This window comes from Ranitomeya variabilis, chromosome 6 (assembly GCF_051348905.1).
Source record: "Ranitomeya variabilis isolate aRanVar5 chromosome 6, aRanVar5.hap1, whole genome shotgun sequence".
In the NCBI taxonomy this organism is placed as follows: Eukaryota; Metazoa; Chordata; class Amphibia; order Anura; family Dendrobatidae; genus Ranitomeya; species Ranitomeya variabilis.
In genome coordinates this window covers 247,843,061-247,865,421 of record NC_135237.1, presented here as the reverse complement: position 1 = coordinate 247,865,421, position 22,361 = coordinate 247,843,061, and the positions used below count along the sequence as shown (strand labels likewise).

At 44.9% G+C, this 22,361-nt stretch overlaps 1 protein-coding gene across 4 annotated transcripts in view; it reads right to left on the bottom strand.

Moving 5' to 3' along the window:
• PTPN3 (protein tyrosine phosphatase non-receptor type 3) overlaps positions 1 to 22,361 on the bottom strand; it is a 530,936-nt gene that overhangs the window by 305,582 nt on the left and 202,993 nt on the right. For all 4 annotated transcript variants that reach the window (XM_077269560.1, XM_077269564.1, XM_077269563.1 and 1 more), the window contains exons 4-5: positions 21,260 to 21,302; positions 21,045 to 21,123 (exon numbers count right to left, since the gene is read on the bottom strand). In XM_077269560.1, coding sequence (XP_077125675.1) covers positions 21,045 to 21,123; positions 21,260 to 21,302 — 122 coding nt within the window. The remainder of the gene's footprint in view (positions 1 to 21,044; positions 21,124 to 21,259; positions 21,303 to 22,361) is intronic.

Sequence of the window (22,361 nt, the reverse complement as noted above, 5' to 3'; positions counted from 1 at the left end):
GGAGCTGGATCCGCGGGCTGTCATCTGGCCTACGCTCAGCACGTCCACTCATTTTGATGTGTAAGTTCCAAAATGGAGGATGGAAGAAGAAAAGGATTGGACAAGGAAATGACATCATTTTCCCCCCCCCCCCAAATGCAGTAAGCTTTATTTGTGTCAAACACAGACAATCTGCAGAGAAAACTGCATCAAAAAACGCACTAAAAACCGCATCCAAAAACGCATCCAAAAACGCACCAAAAACGCACCAAAAACGCACCAAAAACGCACCTGCGTTTTCTGCCAAGAGCTGCGGTTTTAGTCCTGAAAAAAAAAGGATTGAAATCAGGATCGTGTGAACATACCCTTATTGCTCCCACTGTTGATTTCTTCACTCCAAGCTGGTTGGCTATTGCAGATTCAGTCTTCCCAGCCTGGTGCAGGGCTACAATTTTCTTTCTGGTGTCCTTTGACAGCTCTTTGGTCTTCACCATAGTGGAGTTTGGAGTCAGACTGTTTGAGGGTGTGCACAGGTGTCTTTTTATACTGATAACAAGTTTAAACAGGTGCCATTACTACAGGTAATGAGTGGAGGAAAGAGGAGACTCTTAAAGAAGAAGTTACAGGTCTGTGAGAGCCAGAAATCTTGATTGTTTGTTTCTGACCAAATACTTATTTTCCACCATAATATGCAAATAAAATGATAAAAAAACAGACAATGTGATTTTCTGGATTTTTTTTTCTCAGTTTGTCTCCCATAGTTGAGGTCTACCTATGATGTAAATTACAGACGCCTCTCATCTTTTTAAGTGGTGGAACTTGCACTATTGCTGACTCACTAAATACTTTTTTGCCCCACTGTATATATATATATATATATATATATATATATATATATATAGATATATATAGATATATATGTATATATATAGATATATACACACAGACACACACACATACACACCGTAAATACTCGAGGATAAGCAGAGATTTTAAGCCCAGTTTTTCAAGCTGAAAGTGCCCCTCTTGGCTAATACTCGAGTCATTGTCCCAGGGGGTCGGCGGGGGAGGGGGAGCAGCTTGAGTGGCGGCTGTCATATCATACTCCTGATGCAGTCTCTGCACTTCCCCCTGCATCTCAGATGGTCTGCGGCGCCACCAGCTCTTCCTGTGTTCAGCGGTCACGTGGTACCGCTCATTAAAGTAATGAATATGGACACGCCTCCACTCCCATAGGCGTTAAGAGCATATTCATTACTTTAATGAGCGGTGCCACGTGACCGCTGATCACAGGTACAAGCTGCAGGCACCGGAGACTCCATCAGAGAAGCAGGGACTTGCAGAGACCGTGTCGGGAGGAGGTGAGTATGATGGGGGAGGATGAGCCATGTGATATTCACCTGTCTCCATTCCACCATCGCGCTGTGTCTTCCGAGTCCTCTGGCTGTGATGCTCAGGTCAGCGTAAGCGATGACGTGTTCAGTGCGTGCCCTCTGCCTGAACAGTCACTGCAGAGACCCGGAAGATACAGCGGCGTGCGGCGGTAGAATGGGGACAGGTGAATATCGCAAGTGCCAGGGGCCTGGGCCAGCGGCGATACCGGCACCTGGCCCCCATAGAGCGCCGGTGTCCCCGCCTGCTCAGAACACTGGCACCTTGCTCCCAGCAACGGGAGGAGGTGAGCATGTCATTTTTTTTTTTTTAAATCGCAGCAGCATATGGTGCATATTATTCTATGGAGCATCTTATGGGGCCATCAACCTTTATGGAGCAGCATATGGGGCATATTATTCTATGGAGCATCTTATGGGGGCATGAACCTTTATGGAGCAGCATATGGGGCATATTATTCTATGGAGCATCTTATGCGGCCATTATTAACCTTTTATGCAGCATTATATGGGGCATATTTTAATATGGAGCATCTTATGGGGCCATTATTAACCTTTGTGCAGCATTGTTTGGGGCATACTTTTTGAATGGAGCATCTTATGGGGTCCATTATGAACTGTATGGAGCATTATATGGGGCTCCTGATTCCACATGGATATTAAAAAAACTTTTAACCTACTGATGTCTCAATTAAATTTACTTTTATTGGCATCTATTATTTTTGAAATTTACCAGGAGCTTATGAATTTCCCACCCTAGGCTTATACTCGAGTCAATAAGTTTTCTCAGTTTTATAATATATATATATATATATATATATATATATATATATATATATATATATATATATATATATATATATATATATATATATATATATATATATATATATATACACACACACACACAGTATATATATATCTACTATATATTTGTCTAAGGGTCACTTCCGTCTTTCTGTCTGTCTGTAACGGAAATCCCAAATCGCTGATTGGTCGTGGCAAAACGGCCACGACCAATCAGCGACGGGCACAGTCAGGTGGCAAAATGGCCGCTCTTTACTTCCCGCAGTCAGTGCCCGCTCCATAATCCCCTCCAGTAAGCACTCACAAAGGGTTAATGGCAGCGGTAACGGAACGCGTTATGCCGCGGTGTAACGCACTCCGTTAACGCTGCTATTAACCTTGTGTGACCAACTTTTTACTATTGATGCTGCCTATGCAGCATCTATACTAAAAATAACTAATGTTAAAAACAAAAAAAACAAAAAATCTGCTATACTCACCTTCCGTTGTCCGCCGAGGTGCATGCGGCTGCCGACCGGCTTCCGTTCCCAGAGATGCATTGCGAAATTACCCAGAAGACTTAGTGGTCTCGCTATTATTTTTTTTAACAGGGATATTGTGCCCACACTGCTATATACTACGTGGGCTGTTTTACATACTGCGTGGCTGCTATATACTATGTGGCCAGTGTTAGATACTGCGTGGCCTTTGTTATATACTGCGTGGCCTGTGTTATATACTGCGTGGCCTGTGCTATATTCTACGTGGGCAGTGTTATATACTACGTGGGCAATGTTATATACTGCTTGGTACGTGGCCTGTGCTATATCCTATGAGGCTGCTATATACATACATACATATTCTAGAATACCCGATGCGTTAGAATCGGGCCATCATCTAGTGTGTGTGTATATATATATATATATATATATATATATATATATATATATATATATATATATACATACATATACATATATACACACTAAATGGTGGCCCGATTCTATCGCACCGGGTATTCTAGAATATGTATGCGTAGTGTATAACACAGCCCACGCAGTACATTGCGCAGCCCACGCAGTACATTGCGCAGCCCACATTGTACATTGCGCAGCCCACATTGTACATTGCGCAGCCCACATATATAGCAATATGGGTAATTTCACAATGCATCGCCGGGAACGGAAGATGGCGGCCGGCGCGAGTGGCCCGGCAGACTACGGAGGGTGAGTATAGCAGGTTTTTAGTTTTTTTATTATTTTTAACATTACATTTTTTGTACTATTGATGCTGCATAGGCAGCATCAATAGTAAAAAATTGGGGACACACAGGGTTAATAGCAGCGGTTACGGACTGCGTTACCTGCGGCATAACACGGTCCGTTACCGCTGGCATTAACCCTGTGTGAGCGGTGACCAGAGGGGAGTATGCGGGCGCCGGGCACTGAGTGCGGGGAGTAAGGAGCGGCCATTTTCTTCCGGACTGTGCGCGTTGCTGATTGGTCGTGGCAATGGTCGTGGGCCTTTTGCCACGACCAATCAGCGACTTGGATTCCATGACAGACATAGGCCGGGACCAATGAATATCCGTGACAGACAGAAAGACACACAGACAGGCAGACGGAAGTGACCCTTAGACAATTATATAGTATATATACAGTATATGAATTAGAGCAGCACAAAGAAAGAGTCCGGGTGCAGAGCCCCCCAGGAAAATACCAAACCTCAATTATAAAAATCCAGAAAAATTGGAGGCAGCACACAGTTTTGCAGTGAAAAGCAGCTATTTAATCAGCCCAGAAAGCGGGTTGGGACCATCAGTTGTGTTGAGCAGAAGTCTGGTGGATAAACAGCTGATAGTCCTACTGAATAGCCTGTTAGAATTTGTATTATGGCAAGAAAAAAGCAGCTAAGTAAAGAAAAACGAGTGGCCATCATTACTTTAAGAAATGAATCCAAATAGCTTTAAAGGGGCACCACGGATTGTGGGATCACACTCAGACCTGAAATACAACAATGCCACAAAAAAGAAGAGGAAAGACCAGGTCTATAAGCACAGGGATCACCACATTATATGTTAAACAAAACACAGCTTTATTCAAGAAACAATACAAGTAGCAAACCACATATATTTTAAAAACATTAAAAGAGGCACAAAACTGGCCATATACAAAAGCCCATAATAGGGCAAGTAGCCCACACAAAGCTCTTAGAACATGAACATATATAAAGTGACAAAATCACTGTGGCCAACCCCTATATGGACAGCATATCCTTGTAATATGGACTACACAAATAGAAAATAAAGCTGTGTTTTGTTTAACATATAATGTGGTGATCCCTGTGCTTATAGACCTGGTCTTTCCTCTTCTATTTTGTGTTACTTTAAGAAATGAAGGTCAGTCAGTCCGAAAAATTGGAAAAACTTTGAAAGTGTCCCAAGTGCAGTGGCAAAAACCATCAAGCGCTACAAAGAAACTAGCTCACATGAGGACCGCCCCAGGAAAGGAAGACCAAGAGTCACCTCTGCTTCTGAGGATACGTTTATCAAAGTCACCAGCCTCAGAAATCGCAGGTTAACAGCAGCTCAGATTAGAGACCAGGTCAATGCCACACACAGTTCCAGCAGCAGACATCTCTACAACAACTGTTAAGAGGAGACTTTGTGCAGCAAGCCTTCATGGTAAAATAGCTGCTAGGAAACAGGACAGGCAACAAGCAGAAGAGACTTGTTTGGGCTAGAGAAGACAAGGAATGGACATTAGACCAGTGGAAATCTGTGCTTTGGTCTGAGTCCAAATTTGAGATCTTTGGTTCCAACCACCATGTCTTTGTGCGAAAAGGTGAACGGATGGACTCTACATGCCTGGTTCCCACCGTGAAGCATAGAGGAGGTGGTGTGATGGTGTGGGGGTGCTTTGCTAATGACACTGTTGGGGATTTATTCAAAATTGAAGGCATACTGAACCAGCATGGCTACCACAGCATCTTGCAGCGGCATGCTATTCTATCTGGTTTGCGTTTAAATAGACCATCATTTATTTTTCAACAGGACAATGACCCCAAACACACCTCCAGGCTGTGTAAGGGCTATTTGACCAAGAAGGAGAGTCACCAGACCTGATCGAGATGTTTTGGAGTGAGCTGGACCGCAGAGTGAAGGCAAAAGGGCCAATAAGTGCTAAGCATCTCTGGGAACTCCTTCAAGATTGTTGGAAGACTATTCCCGGTGACTACCTCTTGATGCTCATCAAGAGAATGCCAAGAGTGTGCAAAGCAGTCATCAAAGAAAAAGGTGGCTACTTTGAAGAACCTAGAATATAAGACATAACAAAAAGTGTGAAACAACTGAAATTAAGTATATAATTCCACATGTGTTAATTCATAGTTTTGATGCCTTCAGTGAGAATGTACAATTTTCATAGTCATGGAAATACAGAAAAATCTTTTAATGAGAAGATGTGTCCAAACGTTTGGTCTGTACTGTACATGCACACACGCACTACAAGTCAAAAGGTGGCCTAGTTAGGGGCCCACTCAGAAGCTTCGCCCCCCCCCCCCCGAACCAAAACCCTAGCTACGCCTCTGGCATCCGAGGATGAGGATTGTGGCCCAGGAGATCGCAGTATGCGTAAGCACTGAACGCATGCCGCGATCTCCGGCACAACAACTTATCTATCCAGTACTGTTGCAGGGTCTCTTCGGGCCGGAGGGTGGGACAGGAATCTTCCGTCGGAAATGGCGCATGTGTATAGCGCACTTCAGGATCCATTTTGTAAGTTACGAATCCGGGGATGAGGATTTTGGTGCCGGAATCGGCTCCTGCATAGTCCGCACTTTCTGGCGCCATTTTTATACTGAACCTATATAGAAAATACGTCAGAAGAGCAATCCAGCCATATTCTACTGAATATATATAGAAAATACGTCAGCGCAGCAAGCCAGTGACTTTTTACTGCACATGACAGATTGGGGGCGCAGGATGGGAGCAGCATGACAGGATGGGGAAACAGGATGAGAGCACCACATGACAGGATGGAGATGCAGGATGAGAGCACCACATGACAGGATGGGGCACAGAATTGGAGTAGCACATGACAAGATGGGGCAGCACATACCAGAATTGTGGCGCAGGATGGGAGCACATGACAGGATGAGGACACAGAAAGAGAGTAGCACATGACAAGATGGAGGTGCACAAAATAGGATGAGGGCGCAAGATGGGGCTGCACATGACAGGAAGGGGGCGCAAGATGGTAGCAGCACATGACAGAATGGGGGCGCAGGATTGAAGCATAAATGCTCGCCACCCGGGCGTAGAACGGGTTCAATAGCTAGTATATATATCCTTGTCGCCATAAAAGGAGGGCGGCCCAGACACATTTATTGCACAGGGGCCCCAAGCTGTCACTGTCCGCCCCTAAGCTCACCAATACAAGTCAATGCAGTTTGATTACCGTGGACTAAGTCAATGGAGAAGTTGGAGGAAGTAAAGGGAACCTGTCAGCAGGATTGTGCATAGTATGCTACAGATAGTCAGGTCAGCGCCGTGATACTGAATACAATGTTACCTTGGTTCATGAAATCCATCTTGTGGTTGTCGTTTAATCTTTATTTTCATTTTGTAGTTAATGATATGCTCGTGCTCCTGGGGCCTGTCTTTATGTGGTGCTCTCATTAGGTATTCATAATGCTGACTGCTGACCAGTCACTGATCCCTCAGTGACCTGCCCCCTAGTTTGCATAATGAACATCTATACATACTGAAGAAGAAAATAAAAAAAACCCTTCTGCAGGCAGGTGCCATCCATGACACCAGCGTTGCAGCATAATCGCATGTTTAGCGTCCTAGTCACCACTGTTCTTGATGTTATTGTGCAAGTGCAAAAAAAGTAATAATAATTTGAAAATGGTGCCTGCCACCCCTGCACAGTAGCAGCTATTAGCGTGTATAGAGATCCAATAGCTGCTATTGCGCAGGCACCATCTTGTGTCACGGGGAGACTAGGTGGGCGAGAGCTAATAACCCGGGCCCCTGCAATTTCCCTCAGACTAGGGAAATGCTGACTGACCCTCTACCTGAAGTTTACACTGATGGTGTGCATGTCCAGGCCTCGAACCTCACCCTGCCTCCTGTTACAACCCTAGGCTGAAAACCTCTGCCCTCCACCTGGTGAATGCAATACACCAATACCCACAGTTAGCACAGACAAGGATAAAGGAAAATATACACCACGCCGCAGTCACTCAGGAATACACTATAAATGTGCAGGGCAAAATAAACACAAATATAGGAAGGAGTAAATAAGACAAAGGAAAATACACCACCAGCAACGATTCTCCAACAACCAGCTCTCCACTCCAGACCGAGATAACAACGCAAGACAGAAGCTATAATCGGCGACGCCCAAATGATGAGGAAAGCTATTTAAAGGCAATGGGCATGGCCCAGCTTCCAATCCGAGGATCAGGTAAATTAACCCCGGAACAGCTAGACAAAATCTAGCCGACGCCAATGAGCAAATAGTGGTCAAAAGCGGAACTACCGCTGTCTGTCGGACGACCTGGTCTGAACGGCGTCCGACATGACAGTACCCCGCCTTCTACGAGGGACCCCAGGGCCCTCACGGCTTATAGGACCCGGCTTGTCCGGATGGCGACGATGAAAAAACCTGACCAGCCGATCAGCATGAACGTCCGAGGCTGGTACCCAGGACCTCTCCTCAGGCCCATAACCACGCCAGTGTACCAAATACTGTAAAGTGCGAAGCACTACACGAGAGTCAACCACCTTAGAGACTTCAAATTCCAGGTTACCATCCACCAAAACTGGAGGTGGCATAGGCGCCGCATCCACAGGACCCACCACCTTCTTCAGAAGAGACCTGTGGAACACGTTGTGTATCTTATACACCGTAGGGAGCTCCAGTCGGTATGCTACTGGGTTAATGACGGCGGTGACCCTAAATGGGCCAATAAACCTTGGACCCAATTTAAGGGATGGTATCTTGAGTCTTATGTTTTTTGTGGATAACCACACCCAGTCATCCACACTCAGGTCCGGACCTGGCACACGCCTACTGTCACCCACACGTTTGTACCTGGCACCCACACTCAACAGGTGCTGTTTAACTCTCCTCCAAACTGACAACAATTAAATCTCCTCCTAACTGGTCCTCCTCCGGAACGCCGGAAGAGCCCCTCTGACTCAAAGTACAAAATTGAGGATGTAGCCCGTAAACACAAAAAAACGGAGACTCCCCAGATGACTCCTGGCGGTGATTATTGATGGCAAACTCAGCCAAAGAAAGAAAGGTAGACCACTCCTCCTGGTTATCAGAGACAAAACAGCGTAGGTACTGTTCCAAATTTTGGTTCATACGCTCAGTCTGACCATTTGACTGAGGATGAAACGCCGAAGAATGGGACAACTTGATCCCCAGCCGTGAGCAAAATGCTTTCCAAAATTTTGCCACAAACTGAGACCCCCTATCAGACACGATGTCAGACGGAACCCCATGAAGTCTGACCACCTCCTGCACAAATACCTGAGCCAGAGTCTTAGCGTTAGGCAACGAAGGCAGACACAAAGTGCGACATTTTTGAAAACCGATCAACAATCACCAAGATGACCGTGTTCCCAGCTGAGGAGGGCAAATCAGTGATGAAATCCATGGAGATTTCCGTCCATGGCTTACTAAAGGTACCTCAAGAGGAAGTAGTGTGCCAACAGGACGGGAGCGGGGCGTCTTAGCCCTAGCGCACGTCGTACAAGCTGACACGTATGAGACCACGTCCTGTCGGATCTTGGGCCACCAAAACCGACGTGACACCAACTCCAAGGTACCTCTAACCCCTGGGTGGCCAGCCAGGACAGCATCATGATGCTCCGCCAAAACCTTTAAGCGGAGATGAAGCGGTACAAAAGATTTGTTGATGGGTAGCTCAGATGGTACCTCCTCCTGAGCCTCGGCAATCTCAGCCTCAACCTCGGTAGTGAGAGCCGAAACAACAACACCCTTTTGGAGGATGGGTACTGGATCCTCCCGAGGTTCTCCCCCCAGAAAACACCTGGACAGAGCATCCGTTTTAGTGTTTTTAGACCCCGGTCTGTAAGTGACAACAAAATTGAACCGCGTGAAAAACAATGCCCAGCGAGCCTGCCTGGGGGACAGACGCTTGGCTGACTCCAAATACAGCAGATTCTTATGATCGGTAATAACCGTAACCTGATGTACCGACCCCTCCAAGAAGTGTCGCCATTCCTCAAAGGCCAACTTAATAGCCAACAACTCCCTGTTGCCGATATCGTAGTTACATTCGGCGGACGACAGTTTCTTGGAGAAATAGGCGCACGGACGCAAACCACTCAAAGATGAGCCTTGAGATAGTACCGCCCCCACACCAACCTCAGACTCATCGACTTCCACAACAAAGGGTTTTGATACGTCTGGCTGCACAAGAATGGGGACTGAAACAAAACTGTTCTTAAGAAATTCAAATGCGCGCACAGCAGCCTCAGGCCAAACGGAGAAATTGGTACCCTTTTTAGTCATGTCAGTTAGCGGTTAAGCAATGATAGAAAAATCCTTGATAAATTTCCTATAGTAGTTAGAAAACCCAAGGAACCGCTGAAGTGCTTTCAGGTTATCAGGACGTTCCCAATGCAGCACCGCTTGCACCTTAGCGGCGTCCATTTTAAAACCAGAAGCAGACACAATATAACCCAAGAACGGCAACTCTTGAACAAAAAATACACATTTCTCAAGTTTAGCATACAGCTTATTCTCTCTGAGAAGCTGTAACACCTGCCTGACATGATCTAAATGAGCATCACGGTCGCAAGAATATATGAGAATGTCATCTAGGTACACGATAACAAATTTCCCCAAAACATGCGAGAACACATCATTGATAAAATGTTGGAACACTGCAGGTGCGTTAGTCAACCCAAATGGCATCACCAAATTTTCAAAATGACCCTCAGGGGTATTAAAAGCCGTCTTCCACTCATCACCTTGACGGACTCTTATGAGGTTGTACGCCCCCCTGAGGTCAAGCTTGGTAAACCACTTAGCACCTGCCACCTGGTTGAACAAGTCTGGTATCAGTGGCATAGGGTATGGATCACGAATAGTGTTGAGCATTCCGATACCGCAAGTATCGGGTATCGGCCGATACTTGCGGGTATCGGAATTCCGATACCGAGATCCGATACTTTTGTGGTATCGGGTATCGGTATCGAAACCACATTAATGTAAAAATGTGTAAAAGAGAGAATTAAAATAAAAAAATATTGCTATACTCACCTCTCCGACGCAGCCTGCACCTTACCGAGGGAAGCGGCAGCGTTCTTTGTTTAAAATTTGCGCTTTTCTTTCCTTTACGTGAAGTCCCGGCTTGTGATTGGTTGCGTCGCAGTCACATGGGCGACGCAACCAATCACAGCAAGCCGTGACGTAATTTCAGGTCCTTAAGGATTTTAAAATTACGTCCCGGCTTTGTGATCGTTTGCGTCGCAGTCACATGGGCGACGCAACCAATCACAGCAAGCCGTGACGTAATTTCAGGCCCTTAAGGATTTTAAAATTACGTCCCGGCTTTGTGATTGGTTGCGTCGCAGTCACATGGGCGACGCAACCAATCACAAGCCGTGACGTCACGGGAGGCTGGACACGCGCGCATTTTAAAATGCGCGCGTGTCCAGCCTCCCGGCTTGTGATTGGTTGACCGCGACGCAACCAATCACAAGCCGGGACGTCACGGGAGGCTGGACAAGCGCGCATTTTAAAATGCGCGCGTGTCCAGCCTCCCGGCTTGTGATTGGTTGACCGCGACGCAACCAATCACAAGCCGGGACGTCACGGGAGGCTGGACAAGCGCGCATTTTAAAATGCGCGCGTGTCCAGCCTCCCATGACGTCACGGCTTGTGATTGGTTGCGTCACCCATGTGACTGCGACGCAACCAATCACAAAGCCGGGACGTAATTTTAAAATCCTTAAGGGCCTGAAATTACGTCACGGCTTGCTGTGATTGGTTGCGTCGCCCATGTGACTGCGACGCAACCAATCACAAAGCCGGGACTTCACGTAAGGAAAGAAAAGCGCGAATTTTAAGCAAACAACGCTGCCGGTTCCCTCGGAGAGGTGAGTATAGCAATATTTTTTATTTTAATTCTTTCTTTTACACATTAATATGGTTCCCAGGGCCTGAAGGAGAGTTTCCTCTCCTTCAGACCCTGGGAACCATCAGGAATACCGTCCGATACTTGAGTCCCATTGACTTGTATTGGTATCGGGTATCGGTATCGGATTGGATCCGATACTTTGCCGGTATCGGCCGATACTTTCCGATACCGATACTTTCAAGTATCGGACGGTATCGCTCAACACTAATCACGAACCGTAATCTGGTTCAACTCCCTGAAATCCAAACACGGGCGTAATCCGTCATCTTTCTTCTTCACAAAGAAGAACCCTGCTGCCACCGGCGAGGATGACGGCCTGATGTGCCCTTTGCTCAAGCTTTCAGCAATATAATATTTTAACTCTTGTCTCTCCGGACCGGAGATGTTGAACATCCTTGCTTTAGGCAATTTGGCCCCTGGTTTAACCCCTTCATGACCCAGCCTATTTTGGCCTTAATGACCTTGCCGTTTTTTGCAATTCTGACCAGTGTCCCTTTATGAGGTAATAACTCAGGAACGCTTCAATGGATCCTAGCGATTCTGAGATTGTTTTTTCGTGACATATTGGGCTTCATGTTAGTGGTAAATTTAGGTCGATAATTTCTGAGTTTATTTGTGAAAAAAATGGAAATTTAGCGAAAATTTTGAAAATTTTGCAATTTTCACATTTTTAATTTTTATTCTGTTAAACCAGAGAGTTATGTGACACAAAATAGTTAATAAATAACATTTCCCACATGTCTACTTTACATCACCATAATTATGGAAACAAATTTTTTTTTTGCTAGGAAGTTATAAGGGTTAAAATTTGACCAGTGATTTTTCATTTTTACAACAAAATTTACAAAACCATTATTTTTAGGGACCACCTCACATTTGAAGTCAGTTTGAGGGTTCTATATGGCTGAAATTACCCCAAAGTGACACCATTCTAAAAACTGCACCCCTCAAGGTGCTCAAAACCACATTCAAGGTTTATTAACCCTTCAGGTGTTTCACAGCAGCAGAAGCAACATGGAAGGAATAAATTAACATTTAACTTTTTAGTCACAAAAATGATCTTTTCGCAACAATTTTTTTATTTTCCCAAGGGTAAAAGGAGAAACTGGACCACGAACGTTGTTGTCCAATTTGTCCTGAGTACGCTGATACCTCATATGTGGGGGTAAACCACTGTTTGGGCGCACGGCAGGGCTCGGAAGGGAAGGAGCGCCATTTGACTTTTTGAATGAAAAATTGGCTCCAATCTTTAGCGGACATCATGTCACGTTTGGAGAGCCCCCGTGTGCCTAAACATTGGAGCACCCCCACAAGTGACCCCATTTTGGAAACTAGACCCCCCAAGGAACTTATCTAGAAGCATAGTGAGCACTTTAAAGCCCCAGGTGCTTCACAAATTAATCAGTAAAAATGAAAAAGTACTTTTTTTTCGCAAAAAAATTATTTTAGCCTCAATTTTTTCATTTTCACATGGGCAACAGGATAAAATGGATCCTAAAATTTGTTGGACAATTTCTCCTGAGTACACCGATACCTCACATGTGGGGGTAAACCACTGTTTGGGTGCACGGCAAGGCTCGGAAGGGAAGGCGCGCCATTTGACTTTTTGAATGGAAAATTAGCTCCAATCGTTAGCGGACACCATGTCGCGTTTGGAGAGCCCCTGTGTGCCTAAACATTGGAGCTCCCCTACAAGTGACCCCATTTTGGAAACTAGACCCCCCAAGGAACTAATCTAGATGCATAGTGAGCACTTAAAACCCCCAGGTGCTTCACAGAAGTTTATAACGCAGAGCCATGAAAATAAAAAAATATTTTTCTTTCCTCAAAAATGATCTTTTCGCAACAATTTTTTTATTTTCCCAAGGGTAATAGGAGAAATTGGACCCCAAATGTTGTTGTCCAGTTTGTCCTGAGTACGATGATACCCCATATGTGGGGGTAAACCACTGTTTGGGCGCACGGCAGGGCTCGGAAGGGAAGTAGTGACGATTTGGAATGCAGACTTTGATGGAATGGTCTGCGGGCATCATGTTACGTTTGCAGAGCCCCTGATGTGCCTAAACATTGGAGCTCCCGCACAAGTGACCCCATTTTGGAAACTAGACCTCCCAAGGAACTAATCTAGATTCATAGTGAGCACTTTGAACCCCCAAGTGCTTCACAGAAGTTTATAACGCAGAGCCGTGAAAATAATAAATGTGTTTTCTTTCCTCAAAAATATTTTTTTAGCCCAGAATTTTTTAATTTTCCCAAGGGTAACAGGAGAAATTTGACCACAAAAGTTGTTGTCAAGTTTGTCCTGAGTACGATGATACCCCATATGTGGGAGTAAACCACTGTTTGGGCACATGCCGGGGCTCGGAAGGGAAGTAGTGACGATTTGGAATGCAGACTTTGATGGAATGGTCTGCGGGCATCATGTTACGTTTGCAGAGCCCCTGATGTGCCTAAACAGTAGAAACCCCCCACAAGTGACCCCATTTTGGAAACTAGACCCCCAAGGGAACTTATCTAGATGTGTGGTGAGCACTTTGAACCCCCAAGTGCTTCACAGAAATTTATAACGCAGAGCCGTGAAAATAATAAATCATTTTTCTGTCCTCAAAAAAGATGTTTTAGCAAGCAATTTTTTATTTTCACAAGGGTAGCAGGAGAAATTGGACCCCAATATTTGTTGCCCAGTTTGTTGTGAGTACGCTGGTACCCCATATGTGGGGGTAAACCACTGTTTGGGCGCACGTCAGGGCTCGGAAGGGAAGTAGTGACATTTGAAATGCAGACTTTGATGGAATGGTCTGCGGGCGTCACGTTGCATTTGCAGAGCCCCTGATGTGCCTAAACAGTAGAAACACCCCATAAGTGACCCGATTTTGGAAACTAGACCCCCCAAAGAACTTATCTAGATGTGTGGTGAGCACGTTCAACCCCCAAGTGCTTCACAGAAGTTTACAACGCAGAGCCGTGAAAATAAAAAATAATTGTTCTTTCCTCAAAAATTATGTTTTAGCAAGTAATTTTTTATTTTTGCAAGGGTAATAGGAGAAATTGGACCCCAACAGTTGTTGCCCAGTTTGTCCTGAGTACACTGGTTCCACTTATGTGGGGGTAAACCACTGTTTGGGCGCACGTCGGGGCTTGGAAGGGAGGGAGCACCATTTGACTTTTTGAAAGCAAGATTGGCTGGAATCAATGGTGGTGCCATGTTGCGTTTGGAGACCCCTGATGTGCCCAAACAGTGGAAACCCCTCAATTCTAACTTCAACACTAACCCCAACACACCCCTAACCCTATTCCCAACTGTAGCCCTAACCCTAATCACAACCCTAACCCCAACACACCCGTAACCCTAATCCAAACCCTAACCCTAATCCCAACCCTAACCCTAATCCCAACCCTAACCACAACTGTAACCCCAACACACTCCTAACCCTATCCGTAACCCTAACCACAAGCCTAATCTTAACCCTATTTCCAACCCTAGCCCTAATTCCAACCCTAACTCTAATTCCAACCCTAACCCTAAGGCTATGTGCCCACGTTGCGGATTCGTGTGAGATTTTTCCGCACGATTTTTGAAAAATCTGCAGGTAAAAGGCACTGCGTTTTACCTGCAGATTTACAGCGGATTTCCAGTGTTTTTTTTGTGCAAATTTCACCTGCGGATTCCTATTGAGGAACCAGTGTAAAACGCTGCGGAAACCGCACAAAGAATTGACATGCTGCAGAAAATACAATGCAGCGTTTCCGCATGGAATTTTCCGCACCATGGGCACAGCGGATTTGGTTTTCCATAGGTGTACATGGTACTGTAAACCTGATGGAAAACTGCTACGAATTCGCAGCAGCCAATCCGCTGCGGATCCGCGGCCAATCTGCTGCGGATCCGCAGCCAAATCCGCACTGTGTGCACATGCCCTAACCCTACCCCTAACCCTACCCCTAACCCTAACCCTTGTTCTAACCCTAGTTCTAACCCTAACCCTAGTGGAAAAAGAAAAAAAATGTTTTTCTTTTTTTTATTATTTTGCCTACCTATGGAGGTGATAAGGGGGGGGGGGGTCATTTACTATTTTTTTTATTTTGATCACTGTGAGGTTTTATCACAGTGATCAAAATGTACATGGAACGAATCTGCCGACTGGCAGATTCGGCGGGCGCACTGCGCATGCGCCCGCCATCTTGGAAGATGGCGGCTCCCAGCGAGGAGACGTACGGACACCGGGAGGATCGGTAAGTATGAAGGGGTGGTGGGGGGGTGGATTGGAGCACAGGGGGGCGGATCAGAGCAAGGAGGGAGCGGACAGGAGGACGGGGGAGCGGGCAGGCGGACGGAGGGGACCGGACCACATAACGGAGGACTGGGGGGGCGATTGGTGGCGGTGGGGGGCAGATCAGGTTTTCCAGCCATGGCCGATGATATTGTAGCATCGGCCATGGCTGGATTGTAATATTTCACCGTTTTTTGGGGTGAAATATTACAAATCGCTCTGATTGGCAGTTTCACTTTCAACAGCCAATGAGAGCGATCGTAGCCACGAGGGGGTGAAGCCACCCCCCCTGGGCTGAAGCACCACTCCCCCTGTCCCTGCAGATCGGGTGAAATTGGAGTTAACCCTTTCAGCCGATCTGCAGGGACGCAATCATTCCATGACGCATACGCTGCGTCACAGGTCGGATTGGCACCGACTTTCATGACGCAGCGTATGCGTCAAAGGTCGGGAAGGGGTTAAACGTGATAGAACAGTCATAGGGACGATGTGGCGGCAACTCTGAACAACCCTTCTCAGAGAACACATCCACAAAATCCAGAAGTGACTCCGGAACGCTTGAAGTCACCGCAGCCACACATGTGGCCAGGCAATTCTCCTGGCAGAACTCGCTCCACTGAATTATGTCCTGAGTTTTCCAGTCAATTACCGGGTTGTGCATAGACAACCAAGGAAAACCCAAAACCACCTGAGCAGGAAGATTCCTGAGCACCTTACCAGTAACCCGTTCGGAATGTAGAACCCCAATGTGGAGTTTCACCTCAGCCACAAATTCAGTAATCTCCCCCTGAGAGAGAGGAGCAGCATTGATGGTGACCACACGGATAGGATGAGGCAGTTTCTCAACACTAAAACCTGCTGTGCGCGCAAACTCCTCACCAATGAGATTTGTGGCTGAACCACTATCCACAAAAACAGTAATTGGCAGCTCACTGCCAGCGATAAAAACCTTAGCAGGGAGCATGCATTGAGAAACCAACACGGAGGATATACATAAGCTCAGATTGGTCTCCTCCACACCCTCTGAGCTCAGAAGTTTTCCGCCGTTGCGTTTTTCTTAGTCAGCAAGGACAGATGTTAATAAAATGACCAATTTTACCACAGTAAAAACAGGCTCCCTGCTTCCTGATCTCTGGGGCTCGACGCTTTACATGTGACACCCCTGTGATTTGCATAGCCTCCGTGGGCTCACCTGCAGCAACCTCACGTGTACTTAAACCTTCACCCACAGGCGGTGTCTCATGCTCCCCCTGACGCAGACGGCGATCAATGCGGACAACCAGACTCATAGCGGAATCTAGAGAAGCAGGAGTCTAGTACATCAGAAGGGCTTTTTTAAACCCCATGAATAAACTGACTCCGCAATGCTGGATCATTCCATTGGGTATCGATCACCCAGCGGCAGAATTCAGAACAGTAATCCTCTGCTACTCGCTCCCCCTGGCGAATAGAGCGTATCTTAGATTCTGCCAGAGCCATTCTGTCAGGTTCATCGTAGATTTTCCCAAGAGAGGAAAAAAAACTCTCCACAGAGTCAAATGCAGCAGAATCAGATGGCAAAGAAAACGCCCATGCTTGGGGATCCCCACTTAACAATGACAACACCAGGCCCACACGCTGAGCCTCATTACCCGAGGAGATCGGGCGCATGCGGAAATATAGTTTGCAAGCTTCACGAAAAGAAACAAATTTACTGCGTTCCCCAGCAAATTTTTCAGGCAAAGGAAATTTAGGCTCAGCAACTCTTTCTGTCGCTCTAGCTTGCACATTAGATACTGCTAGTCCCTGTTGTTGTACTGCCCCCCTCAACTCCGTGACCTGTAGGGACAGTGCCTCCAACTGGCGGGTTATGGAAGTCATGGGATCCATGACAAAACACACAAAAAAAAGAAACCCTTTTTTTTTTTTGTTGGGCCGATTATAATGTCACGGGGAGACTAGGTGGGCGAGAGCTAATAACCCGGGCCCCTGCAATTTCCCTCAGACTAGGGAAATGCTGACTGACCCTCTACCTGAAGTTTACACTGATGGTGTGCATGTCCAGGCCTCGAACCTCACCCTGCCTCCTGTTACAACCCTAGGCTGAAAACCTCTGCCCTCCACCCGGTGAATGCAATACACCAATACCCACAGTTAGCACAGACAAGGATAAAGGAAAATATACACCACGCCGCAGTCACTCAGGAATACACTATAAATGTGCAGGGCAAAATTAACACAAATATAGGAAGGAGTAAATAAGACAAAGGAAAATACACCACCAGCAACGATTCTCCAACAACCAGCTCTCCACTCCAGACCGAGATAACAACACAAGACAGAAGCTATAATCGGCGACGCCCAAATGATGAGGAAAGCTATTTAAAGGCAATGGGCATGGCCCAGCTTCCAATCCGAGGATCAGGTAAATTAGCCCCGGAACAGCTAGACAAAATCTAGCCGACGCCAATGAGCAAATAGTGGTCAAAAGCGGAACTACCGCTGTCTGTTGGACAACCTGGTCTGAACGGCGTCCGACATGACATCTTGCTGGAGAAGAAAAAAAATGTCCTCCTCCAAGATGGCACTGCCCACGCCTGCGCAGTAACAGCTCTCAGATATCTCAGATAGATAGATACTGTAGATCAGTGTTCCCCAAGTCCGGTCCTCAAGAGCCACCAACAGGTCATGTTTTCAGGATTTCCTTAGTATTGCACAGGTGATAATTGCATCACCTGGACAGGCTAGCATTCAATGAGCTGTGCAATACTAAGGATATCCTCAAAACATGACCTGTTGGTGGCTCTTGAGGACCGGACTTGGGGAACACTGCTGTAGATGGAGAGATAGATAGATAGATAGATAGATAGATAGATAGATAGATAGATAGATAGATAGATATTTGATTTACCAATACACTGTGTGCAGAATTATTAGGCAAGTTGTATTTTGATCACATGAAACTTTTTATACATGTTGTCCTAATCCAAGCTGTTCAGGCTTGAGAGCCAACTACCAATTAAGTAAATCAGGTGATGTGCATATCTGTAATGAGGAGAGGTGTTGTCTAATGACATCAAAACCCTATATAATGTGTGCTTAATTATTAGGCAACTTCCTTTTCTTTGGAAAAATGGGTCAGAAGAGAGATTTGACGTGCTCTGAAAAGTCCCAAAATTGTGAGATGTCTTGCAGAGGGATGCAGCAGTCTTGAAATTGCCAAACTTTTGAAGCGTGATCACCGAACTATCAAGCGTTTCATGGCAAATAGCCAACAGGGTGGCAAGAAGCGTGTTGGGCAAAAAAGGCACAAAATAACTGCCCATGAATTGAGGAAAATCAAGCGTGAAGCTGCCAAGATGCCATTTGCCACCAGTTTTGCCATATTTCAGAGCTGCAACGTTACAGGAGTAACAAAAATCACAAGGTATACGATACTCAGGGACATGGCCAAGGTAAGGAAGGCTGAAAAACGACCACCTTTGAACAAGAAACATAAGATAAAACCTCAAGACTGGTCTAAGAAATATCTTAAGACTGACTTTTCAAAGGTTTTATGGACTGATGAAATGAGAGTGACTCTTGATGGGCCAGATGGAAGGGCCATAGGCTGGATCAGTAAAGGGCAGAGAGCTACACTCCTACTCAGATGCCAGCAAGGTGGAGGTGGGGTACTGCTATGGGCTTGTATCATCAAAGATGAACTTGTGGGACCTTTTCGGGTTGAGGATGGAGTGAAGCTCAACTCCCAGACCTACTGCCAGTTTCTGGAAGACAACTTCTTCAAGCAGTGGTACAAGAAGAAGTCGGTATCGTTCAAGAAAAACATGATTTTTATGCAGGACAATGCTCCATCACATGCCTCCAATTACTCCACAGCGTGGCTGGCCAGTAAAGGTCTCAAAGAAGAAGAAAAAATAATGACATGGCCTCCTTGTTCACCTGATCGGAACCCCATAGAGAACCTGTGGTCCCTCATAAAATGTGAGATCTACAGGGAGGGAAAACAGTACACCTCTCGGAACAGTGTGTGGGAGGCTGTGGTGGCTGCTGCACGCAATGTTGATCGTAAACAGATCAAGCAACTCACAGAATCTATGGATGAAAGGCTGTTGAGTGTCATCATAAAGAAAGGTGGTGTCAGGACTCTGAACATTTTGATTACCTTTTGTGCATTACTGCCCTTTTCCAAGATAGCGTCTTTGGTCTCATGTGCACTGTGTCTTCCTGCTATATAACTCCACCCCAGCCTTTAGTCTGTGCTACAGTATTCTGCCTTGCATCCAGCTCCTGACGACTCCCTGGCTTTGCATCTGCACCTGCTCCTGTGAACCTGTGTGGAGATCCTGCTACTCAGCCCTGAGTTTCTGCTGCATACATCGGTTTCCAGTAATCCTCCATCTGGATGCTTGTGTTTCCATCTGCATTTGCTGGACATGTAAGCTGTTGCTGCTCTGCTTAAACCTGAGACTTTTACCCAGGCCTCCCTGGTTGTGCTAAGATATTATTTGAACTGCCTTATAAGCATATGTATCTGTGTTTGGACTACCAAGGACTTATTCGTGTCAAGTATCCTCAAGAATAATTGTGCTTCATAGACTTTATGCGTGATTGCATTTTCCTCTGAAGTTTCCTATAGACTGTTAAGCTGCGTTTAATATTTACACCAAGTGTTGTGGACTTGAGTTTCTCTCTGCACCTGTTTGAAGCACCGTGTGACAATATTGACTTTACCACTTATAAAACTGTGTCCTGTAGTTGTCTTGTTCCATGCAAAGAGTCTCCTGAGTTATCCCTTATAATCTTTACAGGTGGCTATATTGGTCGCTAATTTTGGAGGGTTTTGTTTTTGCATGTCAAAAATGTTTTCTAATTTCTAAATTTTGTGCAGTTATATTGGTTTACCTGGTGAAAATAAACAAGTGAGATGGGAATATATTTGGTTTTTATTAAGTTGCCTAATAATTCTGCACAGTAATAGTTACAAGCACAAACAGATATCCTCCTAAGATAGCCAAATCTTTAAAAAAATAACACTCCAACTTCCAAAAATATTAACCTTTGATATTTATAAGTCTTTTGGGTTGAGAACATAGTTGTTGATCAATAATAAAAAATAATCCTCTAAAATACAACTTGCCTAATAAATCTGCACACAGTGTATTTTGGCACACAATTATGGCAAAAGCATGCCAACCAATAGGTGGAGTACACAGACTAACTTAGTACACAGACTGGCTTAACTGCACTTCAAATTTATGTGCCCTAGATTGATCAAACAGCAAACAACATAACACTAAAATAATAAAAACGTTAATAAAGTAGCAGACAGGACACAAAGGTATCACATACAAAATAATGCGTTCAGATCAGCCTTCTACTTACAAATAGTTCATAGAAACAGAAGCAAAAATGAAATGTAGTAATGTCATTAAAAAAAAAAAATTACCTTGTTTGATCCTGCTGTAGAGTGTTTGGATCTGGTATAAAAAATCGTACTCTTAAGATCAGATTACAAGGAAAACCTCCTGGAATAAAGATACAGAGCAAGAAAACAGATTCAATAGACTTAAGCATATGATGTGACGACAGTTATTGATAAATGGAAAAAAATTTTAGCACAACCCAAAAATGTCTGCCAGGCTAAGGACCGATGTAACTCACCCTTCAGTTGTTTTCGTATTGGTTTGTTGGGTTCTAACCATCTCTGGAAAAAGGAAGAAAAAAAGATTTCACATATTATAATATATAAATAAAAATATTCAAAGCCAATAAGTTGAAACATTCATCATTCGAATGTCTATATATTTTTCAGGAAAGTTAATGCATGATTATTATACCACCCCAAATCCAAAACAATTGTAGCGCTCTGTAAAATGTAAAGAACACAAGACTGCAATGATTTGGAAATCTCCATATCCATATTTTATTTACAACGGAATACAGAACACATATCATGTGTCTTAGGATACACAGAGACTGCTATACACACAGACACATCACATAGAATACGTTGAGACTGCTGTATATACAGCACATAGTACACAATGAGGTTCTGCTACATCACTTAGCATATACAGTGACTCTGCTGTATATATCGAATAGGATAAACTGAGACTGCTGTAAATACATCACATTTGATTCACTGAGACAGCTGTATACACATCTCACAGAAGACACTGAAACTGTTATATACACATTATATGGGATACATAGACTGCTGTATATACAACTTATAAGGCACACTGACGTTGATATATACATCACAAGGCAGGTGCCGAATCACGCTTACACTGCCCACAACAAATTTTCTAGCATTGGCCATTGTGGAAGTTAGTCCAGAATGTGTGTGTTCTGAAGCAAAATTAAAGGGCTTGCTGGATGGAAAATAGGTCCCAAGCACTGTGACCCACCATTATTTTGCCTGTGGGCTGAACCAAATTATACCACAGGCTATATAGGGCCCATGACTTTTGATGGTGGGATATTCAAAGTATTTGTATTTTTAAACACAGTTGTTCACACATTGGTGAACTTCTTTGCTTTGACAGACTCTGCCTCTTTAACATGCTCTTTTCATTACTACCACTTACTTTTCAAGTGTTTTGTTAACCCTATCTCTCTTTTGACATGTGTTACAGGATATTAATGCTAAATTATGAACACCCCATAGTAATTTAACATATACTTTTCTGACTGTGCTGTTGCAGTTTTTCAGATTTTTCCCTATAAAGCTGCATTCACAATGTGACAGCACTGCAGTTTT